At 37.0% G+C, this 13,011-nt stretch overlaps 3 protein-coding genes across 6 annotated transcripts; 1 reads left to right on the top strand and 2 right to left on the bottom strand.

Moving 5' to 3' along the window:
* Positions 1 to 719: 719 nt before the first annotated feature.
* Positions 720 to 4,417, top strand: LOC118276006 (uncharacterized; the record flags this gene model as incomplete). Its single annotated transcript, XM_050707180.1, has 7 exons — positions 720 to 830; positions 1,267 to 1,332; positions 1,858 to 1,979; positions 2,326 to 2,482; positions 2,898 to 3,008; positions 3,398 to 3,535; positions 4,171 to 4,417. Coding segments are annotated over 7 exons (927 nt in total), but the record flags the coding sequence as incomplete, so codon positions are not given.
* A 426-nt stretch (positions 4,418 to 4,843) lies between these two features.
* Positions 4,844 to 8,700, bottom strand: LOC118276343 (transmembrane protease serine 9-like). Of its 4 annotated transcripts, none has more exons than XR_004783657.2 (6): positions 8,373 to 8,695; positions 7,716 to 7,852; positions 6,813 to 6,975; positions 6,347 to 6,375; positions 5,555 to 5,688; positions 4,844 to 5,343 (listed from the first exon to the last, which is right to left on the bottom strand). XR_004783657.2 is itself a non-coding variant. In XM_035594618.2 (6 exons), exons 1-6 carry the CDS (start codon positions 8,574 to 8,576, stop codon positions 5,322 to 5,324), a joined length of 783 nt encoding a protein of 260 aa, XP_035450511.1. In that variant the 5' UTR covers positions 8,577 to 8,700; the 3' UTR covers positions 4,844 to 5,321. The 4 variants fall into 4 exon arrangements, 2 of the variants coding, with proteins under 2 accessions (XP_035450511.1, XP_035450510.1); XR_004783656.2 differs by having other exon boundaries at positions 5,563 to 5,688; XM_035594618.2 differs by having other exon boundaries at positions 6,347 to 6,469; positions 8,373 to 8,700.
* A 230-nt stretch (positions 8,701 to 8,930) lies between these two features.
* Positions 8,931 to 12,988, bottom strand: LOC118276333 (plasma kallikrein-like). Its single transcript, XM_035594602.2, has 6 exons — positions 12,735 to 12,988; positions 12,066 to 12,199; positions 11,552 to 11,714; positions 10,452 to 10,574; positions 9,889 to 10,017; positions 8,931 to 9,524 (listed from the first exon to the last, which is right to left on the bottom strand). Exons 1-6 carry the CDS (start codon positions 12,918 to 12,920, stop codon positions 9,234 to 9,236), a joined length of 1,026 nt encoding a protein of 341 aa, XP_035450495.1. The 5' UTR covers positions 12,921 to 12,988; the 3' UTR covers positions 8,931 to 9,233.
* Positions 12,989 to 13,011: the final 23 nt, after the last annotated feature.

Genomic DNA, 13,011 nt, shown 5'->3' with positions numbered 1-13,011 from the left:
AGTGTCACACACGTGTGTGTGGCATGACCTGATGACCTCGCGTTCAGTAATAGGTAGACTAATTAGAAAATAACTATACGAATGATTAACATGTTTTTAAAATAAATTATGACTTAGTATGGTATGGGTTCTTAAATTGACTGCCTCGTCTGTCGAGTGGTCGTAAGTGCGACTACCGGGTAATGCATTCCTGGTTCGATTCCCGGGTCGGGCAAAGTATTGCTGGGCATTTTGCGATTTATGGAAAATTTCTCAGTAGTAGCACGGAGTCTGGAATTGTGACCAGTATATAGCAATAGGTTCACCCTTTATTACGTAGAACTTATAACAACACAAATTGTGAAAAGTGGGTGTACATTGTACAGTGGCATTTCGTTTCGAACCCGTATCCTCATGTATGAGAAGCGGGCGTCTTAAATCTCTGGGCCACCACAACATTGAACACAAAACATAGAGCATTCCGAACTTATTATACTTTTTGGATTTTGGTTGCGTACTGAAACGCGTTGTTTTTTTTTAATTATTCATAATCACAAACTTCTGTGATGAAAAAGTTTGATTGTTCTGTAATGAAGCAACTGTTGTCAGTCCTTCAGATCAGTTTGTGTCAAAAATGTCACTCACGGCGTTATTAATTTCGGTGTAAATATTATTTGTAATATAAATGTTATTCTTTAATGCGTTTTACATGTATCGATGAAAACCTTTAACACGATTGCTTGCTAAAATCTCCAAAAGTGACTTTCGGCAGGTCTTTTTTTGGAATCATTACCGTATTATGTACTTGCATAGTTCTAAGTTATGAAAATGTAACCAATGTACAGTTGAGGGTAAGTTTTAACATTTTTAATTTATTTATGTACTAGCGACCCGCCCCAGCTTCGCATGGGTGCAATAGTGATATATTATGCATGTATTATACATTTGAATCTTCCTCTTGAATCACTATCTATTAAAAAAACCGCATCAATTCCGTTGCGTAGTTTTAAAGATATAAGCATACATCGGCACATAGGGACTGAGAAAGCGACTTTGTTTTATACTATGTAGTGATAAAATAATTGCAAGCTTGTACCGCTTAAAAATCAATAAGATGTCATAGGTAATTTACTTATTAGATGCCAATGTAATAAGGTTACTCATTCTTGAACTATTCTCTTTGTTTAAAGAGATTCCTTAAAGTTTCTGTTCTAGTTGATCAAGAGCCTAATAATTTAAGCTGTCTTGCCAAAGAAGTAAACACTTCAGTACATTTGATAATTACAGAGCCGCCGCAACAGACTACGCACTAATTTTGGTGATGAAGTGCAACTTGGGGAGTGGCCACATCATGTAAGAACTTCAGAAATTATTTAGTCCGTTGTCATCCCTGTTTAATTACCTATTCATCTGGTTTTATTGGTACAAGTTCACTGCAAGCTGAAGTGGCAGTAGGCAGGGCACATGGCCCTGCTACCGACGGCTGCTAGAGCAAAACGGTTCTCGAGTCGTCCACCCACAAGGTGGATAGACGACCTGATAAATCTCGCAGGGAGCGGCTGGATGCAGGTCACTTGAAACTGGCTTATCTAGAAGTCATTAGGGCTAGGCCTATGTTCAGCAGCGGATGTCTTATGGTTGATATGATATTGATGATGAAGTCCAGTGTAACTTCTGTGGTCAAAGTAAAAAAGTCGACACGTTTCAAGGACATGACCAACTGAGTCTTGTTTGGACTCCCTCAGCAAAATAATTCATTAGTGATAAAATAATAGAAGCGAAGAAAAAGAAATGTGTCCATTTACCTCAGTTTTTTTAATATAAACTCTTTACTTGTTGGCTTAAAGATCAGAATGCATTGCAAGATTTGCTTTCCAGGTCCTTATCTTCAGATTGTTCGACAAAGCTAACTTACTGTATCGAGCGTTTTGTGCCGGTAGCATTATCCGTGAAGACAGGGTATTAACTTCAACCAACTGCTTCTTCACCAATAGGAAGAAGTAAGTTTTTACAATATTGTCGCCACGTTGTCTACCTTTTGGGAGTTAGGGATTAGGGAAATTGGGGAATTACCCCCAGTATTGAGGCTCCGGTAACGAAACACAACGCGAAAATTGTTTCTGTGAGGCCGTGGTATCATTCTCATCCAGCCGGCCTATTCGTGAAGCATGGTTCTCCTATACTTCAATTCAATTAAATTTCTCTATGAAATTGGGATTCTTATGGATAATTATAATAAACAAACACCGTTTGGATAAGTAGTGTATTTGCTTTTAGTTAAAATCATTTGCTCGTCATATAGGCGCGTAAGTTTACGATCGTGTACGAAATGTATTTTTTTTTCAGCCCAAGACATAAGTTCCATCAAGTTCGGTTTGTGGCGGGTATCCTCAAGACTCTAGGCAAGGAATCAGATAACGAAGAGATTGAACAATGGCGATCTTTGAAGCATGTGTATACGCAGAAATTCTACAGATTTCCCGCTTTCAACCTTGCTGTTGTTGTAAGATATTTATTTTTAAATGGTATAATAATTATGTATTATTGTATACACAATTATATGTGTTCTTTGGGAACAATTTCGCACTTCAGAAAAAAAAACAATATGGGCTCAATTCTTTGCCGGAGTCTGTGTTTCCTGATGAGTATAACCTGGGTATCTTCAAAGCCCTAGTAAATAGATGTTTATGGGCAGACGTGCTCCATCGTAGGCCGCATCATCATTCAGGTGAGATAGCAGGCAAACGTCGACCCATCAAATGTAAAAAAAATAGGCCCACTAATAAATTAATATTGACGTGAATAAAGTAACATAGGTACTCGTAAATATAATAAACTTAATAAAAATAATATTAACGTCTGAAGAGCAATATCTACAAGCAACAAACGTTAACTTATTCGTATGTAATTATTTGCAGAAATTAACTAAACCCTGGGTTTTCAATGCTTACGTTAATAAAATACCGTACGCAAGTATAGAACAAGATTTTGATGGAGTGTGTACGGCAACCGCAGTGAAGGCAACGAGGGTAAGTTTCAAGTGACTTAAGTATAGTGAAGATAGATGGTATAAGCCGGTAAACGAGCAGATACCTGATGGTAAGCAATCATCGCCGCCCATGGACACGTTAAAAACCAGAGGCGTTACAAGTGCATTGCCGGCCTTTTGGGTGTTAGGAATTTAAGGGTTCCTGGAGAATCGGGGATTGGAAGATTGGGCAAGGGGGTAATTGGGCCTCCGGTAACCTCATTCACACAAAGCAAGCGTTGTTTTACGTCGTTTTTCTGTGTGGCCGTTGTATTACTCCGGTCGAGCCAGTCCATTCGTGCTGAAGCAAGGTTCTTTCACACTTAGGTATCATAAATACATATTTTAATATTCTTATTACGTGTATAACATTATATTGTCTTGTTTCAGAGTTGGTCTGCTGTTAAATATTTGTATACCGAAGAAGTTGAAATGATGCAGAGAGAAGAATGCGAGAAGCTTCTGTGTAGAAGTTGCAGACTGTTTATGTGCACTATATTTGATAATCGGAACCAGTACGCGTACTCTGTGAGTTGTTTTTTTACGATACATCGCGTCTTTGATAACTTAACCGATGGGCTTAGTACAAGTTTGTTTTGCGTTTAACGAGATCGAAACAAGAACTCGTTTGGCACTCTAATTGGTTGGTTAATTCGTACCGGCCATTTAGAGCGGCGAACGCGCTCTCGAATCGATTTCTTTTTTTTTTTTGCTGCATATTACCATCAACATCTACAGCCTGTGAGTCTAATTCAAAGCACTTCGGAAGTCCTTCAGCCAGTCATTATTGGCTCTACTGACTAGTAAAATAGGAGGGGAAGGGGGAGATCCTGAGATATTTGTTACAATTTCTAAATTTTCTGACTCTTCGTTGATCGAATGGTCGCAAGTGCGACTGCCGGACAAGGGGTCTCGGGTTCGATTCCCGGGTCGGGCAAAGTATTACTGGGCCTTTTTCGTGTTTTTCGAAAATTTCTGTTTACACGAAGTCTGGAATCATGACCATTGACCAATATTATGGCAATAGGCTCACCCGCTATCACATGGGACTTATAACACAAATGCTGAAAAGTAGCCACTTTTCACCATACATTGTAATGTCCACTTCTGCCTACCCCTTCGGGGATAAAATGGCATGATGTTGTTGATGTCTGAATTTTCAGGAAACTGAAGGTGGCGGCTTAGTGTGCTACGAAACAGGGGATCCGGCGGAGGTTGACGAGAACCAAGGTGTGTTGGTCGCTGTGACCAGCATCGTCAACATCGGTCTACCAAACCTCCACATGCGAGTTGGTGCCTTCAACAAGTGGGTGACTGACCTCAGCTGTGACGTGTATGTTAACAAATTCATTATGGTTCTTTGTATATTGATATTGTGTTATTAAACTGTTGCTCTTTAGTTACTGTGTACTAAAACTTGTTTCATTTATATACATATCCTCACGTCTGTCTCCCATGGCAAGGCGGAGGTAATGCAACGCCAATTGCTACGAATCTTACATACTTCTTTCGCTTCATCAACAGTCATCAGTCTTTTCATGCATGCTCTAAATTCATCATTCAATTCATGTCCTATTTCATTCCTAAAAAGCTAAGCTTAAAATAAATTTCGGAGCTGCGGACTACCTAGCGGGTTTACCGGGGCTCTGGTTAGAAAAGCAGGAGAAGGAACGGGGTGGTATTTAGTCAGTAAGAGTGACACTCCCTCTCGCCTCGCCCAAGGTGGGAGAAGTAATTGGATGATTTTCCCCCCTCAAAAAAAAGCCCAAGATAAATTAAGTAGTAATTTTCTATGTAACAAATTACAAATCTAATTTTGAAATAAAATCATCGACGTGTTTTTAAATTCTTCTATTATGTACAGTCTATACAAAACATTTTGCTGTAGATTGATATAGTATTAAAAAGACTTTCTGAATTTACTGAATCATTAAACTGGAAATATAATATAGAATCTGTAAATCAGATTTATTCAGGTTAAGAAAAATGACGTTATTATCTTAACAATTAGGGTTCCATTCCATCTAGACCAGGTAAAATAACAAATGGCATAATTGATAACTCAACACTGACATTTGAATGGTGACAAATGGTAACAAAATTAGCATACAGAAGTCAAATTTGTGAGCAATACAACTAGATCGCAGTTGCCCGTATTTGTTGTACCTAATAACTGGTACCGTTTCTCTAGTTATAAAGTTGTAGTATTTAGAGACTCTCACGAATAAAGAAGATCGATTTGGGCTGTTTGAACTGGCAATGCCAACTAATACTCCAATATCTCTTTCGTTCGGATCACTCGTGTTGGTACAGACTAAAGGCCCGCCAGAATCACCCTGAAAAACAGGAAAGTATGTTACTGAAGCTGGTGTAGAAATACTTAAATAACCAACCTATCAAAAAAAGAATTAACGAAATCGGTCCAGCTGTGCTTGAGGTTTGCACGTAGCAACACATTCTACAATTCATTTTTACGTTATGTAGATGTTACACACATCTATAAAAGGACTAATTTCTGAATTACATAAGATTTAAAAATTAAAATACCAACTAACTCTTGCAGTATCTGCGAACTGTGTAGCAGTACATATAAACGTTTCCATATTGTAGTGGTATAGTTTAGTACAGTTGTACGAAGTCATTATTTCCAAATACGCTTTTAAAAGAATTTCACTTGAATACTAGAAAAGAACGAATATGTGAGTTATTATACCAATAGTAGCAAAGAAATAATTAGACGGAATAACTGTGGACGTGAGAGAGGCTAGCCACAATGGTCCCGGCATAGATCAGGAGTTGGCACGAGATGGTTTTAGTCACTGCGAGTCTAAAATCACCTCGTGCCAACTCCGAGGGAGTATCAGACTCTTACTGACTAAAAACCATGTCGTTCCTACTCCTGTTTTTCGTGCCGGAGCCCCGGTAACCCGCTAGGCAGTCCGCAACTCCAGGTCGGTATCAACCCTATTGAGCTGAGCCCCATCTGTGGTGGGCTGATGGCTCTTTGAGGCGCGCGCTGCACCCGAGACGTCGTTCGCACGGGTCTAGTTCTCGTCGGGTGGCGAGTTACCCTTGCTCGCCGTCCGCAAACCCGCACTTACGGTAGCCAGAGATCGTCGTGCGATCCCGACGCACTATGTCGTAGCCGGAGTAAAGAAAATCTACTGTTTCAGTCTTAAATAATAAGAGTGATAATTGAGTGCTGTATACACCTATAAGTGACGAATTCATAGCAAACTAATGAAAAAAATAATATGTGATATCTAGTAAATTCATATGTCGTTGGTGTATCCATAAATAAATAATTGTAGTACTATACAGTACTTGTACAATACATACCTTTTTGTTACTCCTTGTCTTTCCGTACCCTGAAACCAAGCATAGTCTGTTATAATCTTGATTTTTCGTCGCAATTGGAATGGGACCAATATATTTATTATATATGAAGGGGTCATCTAAATACTGAAACAAGGTTTGTTTTTAATGGATTTTATGTACAGCTAACTTGAACTGGAATAATGATGTACTCAAATTAATACGTAATAGCTAAACAGATAATACTCAAAAATGTTTGGACCTAATTATGCCAATCGAAGACCCTTAGCTAATATATCATTTTATTGTACGATAGTTACATTATCTGATAAAAAAAAACTTATACAAAGTTGGCCCAAAATAATATAGGTAGGTAGGTACAATGCTTCTATTTCATTGGCTACAAGTGCTACAAGTTCACATTTTGAACATTCCTCTTTATACACATGTATTATCAGCCCGTTTCTGTTGAATCTATAAAAATACTCACAGCAACTGCTATGTCATGTTTAGGCCTTTTATATTTTGTGGAGTATCTCACACTTGACAGTCTTCTCCACTGGCCGAAATCATTGTCCAAACTGTATTTACCTTTATTCATTAGATTACCAGCTACTGCGTAAATGTCGCTTAGAGTATTTCTATCAATCGTTCTGCAACAAAATTATATTTTAGATTGGAAAGTTACATTTCTTTACAAATCATCTTTAAAAAAATCCGCATCATTTAACGCGCTTTTCACATCATAATCATCATATCAGCTACAAAATGTCCACACCTAAACATATGCCTCCCCCAATGACTTTCAGATAGGACGGTTGGAAGCGACCTGCATCTAGCGTCTCCCTGCGACCTGGGATTACACATACTAATCGTGTATAATGATCTGTCTGCTCGTTTACCTCCTCCATAAAAGAAAAATATCACCATCTAATAAATAACTGCTTAAGTACTTAATCCATGGTATCCGGAACACGGAACTACGCGAGACACAATGTATTTTCTATTGTGCCTCTTCTACTGGCAGAAAAGTGGTTAAGGATAAAGGTGCTTTTTCGCCAGAGATGTGCTATGTAGCTATGCTACGGAGATGTAATAGCTAAGTTGAGAAATTATGTGACCGTTTCCACTGATACTAAGCTATGTAGGTGTGTGAGAAAAATGCACAGCTCAAGTATGCAATGTATCGATAGTAGGGAAGCTATCCATAGCACGCACCTTTTCATATAAAAACATAGCTTAGATGAGTCCGTTTCCACCAGTGTTAAGCTATGTGTCCCAATGAATATTATTGGTGGAAGACAACCGCAACGCATCAACATAGCAATGCACATCTCTGGTGGAACAGCACACTTAGGGTAAATTTTAACTTTTTACAAAGAACTGTTATTACCCTGACAGATAGACTGCAGACAAACGTTTATTTCCCAAGAAGCAATGTGCAGCAGTAAGTATCTTCTTTTCTCCAATTATCGATGCACCGCAAAAACTTCTATAAAGTCCATCTTTCTTTAATTTTTTCAGTGATACCTGTGATAGTAATTGATTCCATGTTATATTGAGGATCTTTTTACGCTAGCTTCTTATTTTTGTACAAATTATCACTAAGGAAATTTTTACTCCAGAATGTAGATACATGAAGCAAATATAAAGAGGAGATGTCATAACTGGATTTCTCTTCATAATGCGTGACACTAAACGGAGAGCGTAAGATGTTACAAACCACACCCCTCTCTATTTTCCAAACATGCAGTACCACACTACAAGCACGTTGCCACCTCTCCACATTTTAATGTATCACTTTCTGAGCGCTTATAACCTATCTACACCTGTTTACTTGGACAACCGCATTATGGCATCTACATTATCTACCAAATAAGATTTAAAACTATTAGACACTATTATTATCTATTTATTCTACCCCTGTATATAGAAATCTAATCCCTGGGATTTAGTTATTAGAGCGAACAAAACATTAATCAAAAGTGTGTTATACTACAATGAGTATTAATCATCACCATTCTACATCATTCACTGACACCTTTAGTACCTGATAAGGAATTTCTCCTAATTTAGCCGGTTCACCATCCACTACACGAGGGACCCATATCTTATCATCAAATTTCAAATCGTCTTCTTCATAAAAGTATTCTGGATATGGGAAAAATTCATCATCATCATATGTCGCATTTTCATCTGCGTAACAATTTTCTGGATACAAAATTATGAAATATAATAAAAATTTGATAATCATGACATTGTTTTTGCTCTTGAATCGCAAGCGAGTCTTCAAATCATTAAAGAAACGTGTTTATTTTTGTAACTGTAAATGTCAAAAATGTGTAGTACTAAATGTCATAATAGATAGCTAAATATAATCTGTGTATTGTACTTGCATGAAAGTATTTGCTTGGTGGAAACCTTTAACGGTGGAAGATGAATACCATAGATTCCATAGATCTTCGAGAAAAAGTTTCAATAGTTGCTTTTCTCTCTGTTTGAGATAAAACAAAACTACATGTAGTTCTGAGAGACCAGTAGTACGAGTTTCTTTTACGTTGTGTCATTGTAAAGTTCAAGGTAAAGATCTTAGAATAAAACACATGAATGAATTAAATACAATATATTTCTGTAATAATAACGAATGTCGACAAAAAAAAAAAAACATACACTGAATCAATTGTAATTTCAATTGCAAAATTTATTTTCTAACACAATATACGCAACGAACACATACTTTCAGATTTGTCTAAGATCTCTCTTAACAAATAGGCATCGTAAAGGTTTGTCTACAACTTTGGTAGCGGCACGTTGGCAGCCGGCGTCGTGTACACATCATTTTCTAAGGATCTTATTAGGTAAGGCTCTGTAGATTCTATCTAAGTATCCCCATTGGTCAAAAGCAAGATGTTTAGGTATTTATGTAAGTATGTACAAACGGTAAAACGAGAAGTGGATATAAAGGTTTTCGAATGCACGCAGTAGAATTTTTTTTGCGTTTACGAGGTGGTGGTTTCTTTACTGGTTTTTTTACTACGAAGGAAACAAAGTCATCTTTTATGAAATCGAGGTATTTGGAAACTCTAGTGAAGAATGAATAAGATGACGTCACGTGGCCGCTGATGACACCAACCAATACTCCTTTGTTATTTTCATTTGGATCACCTATATTCTTACATACTAGAGGACCGCCAGAATCTCCCTGCAAAACAAATATTTTAGCTGTAGTGTAGATTTCTGATGATTCAAGATTTTCATAAGCAATTTCTACATTGTCGGGCAAAGTATTACTGGGCTTATTTCGGCTTTTCGAAAATTTCTCAGTGATAGCACAGAGTCTGGAATTGTGCCCAGTATATTTATAGCAATAGGGGTATTACATGGGACTTATAACACAAATGGTGAAACATTGAACAACAGCATTACGTGCCGTAATGTTGTCGTACTTATACATTTCAAGGTTTTTTCTTCTGGTAAAAATAGTATTAATTCAACATTCCCATCACCACAAATAATAAACGATACTAATAAACCATGTAATGAGGAAGGTAATATATCTATCGAACCTTTGCAACATCTGAAGTATGTACATTAGTGCAGAGAAAACCGTCGTTGTCACTTAATTGCAGTTTAGAGCACGTCGACTGCTTAATCAGTTCCATCTGTGCTAATTGGAGAATATAACTAATCGCATCCTAGAAAATAATACATCATTAATTATATGTATAAGGATTACACATTAACAGTCTACTACCAAGTGGCCACTGCTAACCAGAGGCCTCTTTTCTCGAAGGTTTGAACATTAAACACCACGCTTGCTCAATGCGGGTTGGTGATTTCAAGCCCAGGTTTCCTCACGATGTTTTCCTTCACCGTTAGTCAGTGGTGTCTAAATAATCTTAGAAAGTACGTAAGTATAACGGAACGGAAAAGTCACAATGGTACGTCCGTTGGTAGGTTTCGATACCTCCAGGCCGTCACGACGTATATCGAAAACTAAGACATTGACTGATTCGTTCTTGCACGGCTATTCAAAAGTAAGTAAACTTCTTGTTATTAGCACTTCCAAAAGAAAATAAAAACAATCAAGAAGCTGTCCCTATTCTTCTTGAAATAAATCTACTTTTACCTTTTTTGTATGACTTGTTCTTCCGTACCCCGAGACCCAACAATTGCCATGACGATCCAAATCTTTTGACGGAATCGGAATTGGTGCTACGTACTTAGTATAAATAAATGGTCTATGTAGATACTGCAACAAAATAAAGCCGTTTCATTTTATTAAGTGCACAAAAGTAGTAATAAATCTTAGGCATGATGTAAGAAAAATTATAGTTTATGACTCGGGACTTAATACTTTGTAGAAAACCTCTTATCCTTCGTAGTAATAAAAATGTTGCGATTAAGATGGTGTTTCGCAATCACTAATAAAGAGCCATACACAACAAAGTTAATGACTTTGTCTTTCCAAGAGTCAGTAGATACATCCTTGACTCAACAATCTTACTTTAATACATACGTAACCTCACTGTATTCACGCTTGTCCTCCGTTGGGGTAGGCAGAGACAATGGAATGCCAGTTGCTACAGATCTTACATACGTATTATACCGTATACCATACTTGACGCCTATGTAAATTTTCAGTTTTATGCGAATTATGTCTACTGGCTGGTTGCGTCTTAATTTCGTCTATTTTGACCAGGCTACATTACTCTTTCTGATGATTCATGCATACTTATAATTTTATAAATGAGAAAGTTTGTGTGTTTGTTATTCAATCACCTCATACGGCTAACGGATCGGGATGAAATTCGGAACAAGGATAGATTATGGTTTGCATTAACACATAGGTTTTTGTTTTCGGGTAAAGCTCCAGAAGCTAGTAATTAAATATTTTAGAATCGTTATTTCCTACATTTGTCACATTTTCTACCACTATTGAACATCTTAATTAAAATTCCATAATTATAAGTAAGAAAGTAAGTAAGTAAGTAAGTAGGAAGGTATTATGAATGGATTTTCAAGTCCCGAAATTCTGCACATCTATATATATAAAAATCAATTGCTGTTCGTTAGTCTCGCTAAAACTCGACAACTGCTGTACTGATTTGGCAAATTTTGGTGTTGAATTATTTGTGCAGATCCTGGGAACGTTTAAAGGATGAGAAAAATATGTTGGAGGCAGTAAGAAGTTTGCCGGGCCAGCTAGTTATGGTATAAAATACTCACAATAACTGCTATGTCATAATTGGGAAACTTGAATTCTTCGGGATATCTGACCCTTTCTAGTGTCCTCCATTGCGCTTGATCGTTATTAGCAGTGTATTTGTCTTTACTTAGTATAGAGCCAGCAACAGCATATTTGTCCTCCAGTAAATTTTCATATATTATTCTAAAAATAGATATGTAGATCTAAATTGAGATCATTGATTTTTTTTTTACATCAAGCTGTTTCTCTATGTCGTGAAATGTTACAATTCATTTTTAACTTTGCAAATGTCTGCAGGTAAAATATCCCTGATTATATACGTGGAGTTGTTATGTCGATTTTTTTACTCCAAGAGTTTAAATAACGTTTTTTTCAAAATGTAGATTTGAAAATACTACTATTTTATTACTTTGTTTGTTCTCATTAGCACTTCGAATAGTTAAGTGCTTACCTCTTCGTACAATTCTACCAAGTTACCTAAGTTACAAATATGATTAATTATGCTTTTAATCAATGTTTAGTAAAAAGTACTACCCTGCCTGTGACGTGTTACTTAGCATGTTTTCCACAAAGCAATGGGCAGCAGATAGAACCTTCTTTTCTTTGATTATGGCTCCACCACAAAAAGACATGTAGATATCGCCTTCCAACTGTTTCTTCAAGGAGACCTGCATAATACAAGTTAATCTTAAGAAGTAAGACGGAATGTAGGTGATAAACTTTTAACGATTATTCAGTCATCTCATTGCCTAATACCGTTGAATATGAAGACTTATGAATTTTATTAAGTCTTTGACTGCCAATAGAAAACTGTTGAAGGCAAATCCTCCGCTAACGTAGGTTGCTTATGGACAGACGTGCTCTATCGTAGGCCGCATCATCACTTACCATCAGGTGAGATAACGGCCAAACGTCGGCCCATTTAACAATAAAAAAAAAAAAAAAAACGTCGGTCACCGGTGACCACCACAGCGTTCAATGTGTTAACAGCACTCTAGCCATTTATATGACTTTATGTACTTGTCCAAAGGCATTTTTATCTACACTTATTTCAGATTTTTGAAGACAATGTTCACTTATAGAAGTTTTCATAACCTCATTTGGGCCACAAGATGTTTTCAGGGCGACAAATGCTACAAGGTCGAGTTCATTCGCTAATACAGTAGGTGTATCTTTATCTCTCATTAAATTATATTATAATACCTGATAAGGAACGTCTCCTGATTTAGCTGGAACTCCATTTATTACACGAGGAACCCATGCATCTTTATTCGGACCAAGTGTGACGGTATTAGTCTCAGATGTATTTACTGAATTTGTACTTGTTTCGTTCAGCGTAAAGCATTCTGTTATGTAAAGAACGATGCAAAACAAACATTTTAAAAGCATGAAATACTATTAATTTGAACACGAATGATAAGAAATGTCATATTCGTCTGTATCATTGACATATATGAGCTAGATGTCAATGGTCTATATT

Source organism: Spodoptera frugiperda, chromosome 31 (assembly GCF_023101765.2).
Source record: "Spodoptera frugiperda isolate SF20-4 chromosome 31, AGI-APGP_CSIRO_Sfru_2.0, whole genome shotgun sequence".
NCBI classification, from domain to species: domain Eukaryota; kingdom Metazoa; phylum Arthropoda; class Insecta; order Lepidoptera; family Noctuidae; genus Spodoptera; species Spodoptera frugiperda.
Note: the sequence above shows the minus strand (reverse complement) of the source record. Positions and strands in the feature narration are given on the sequence as shown.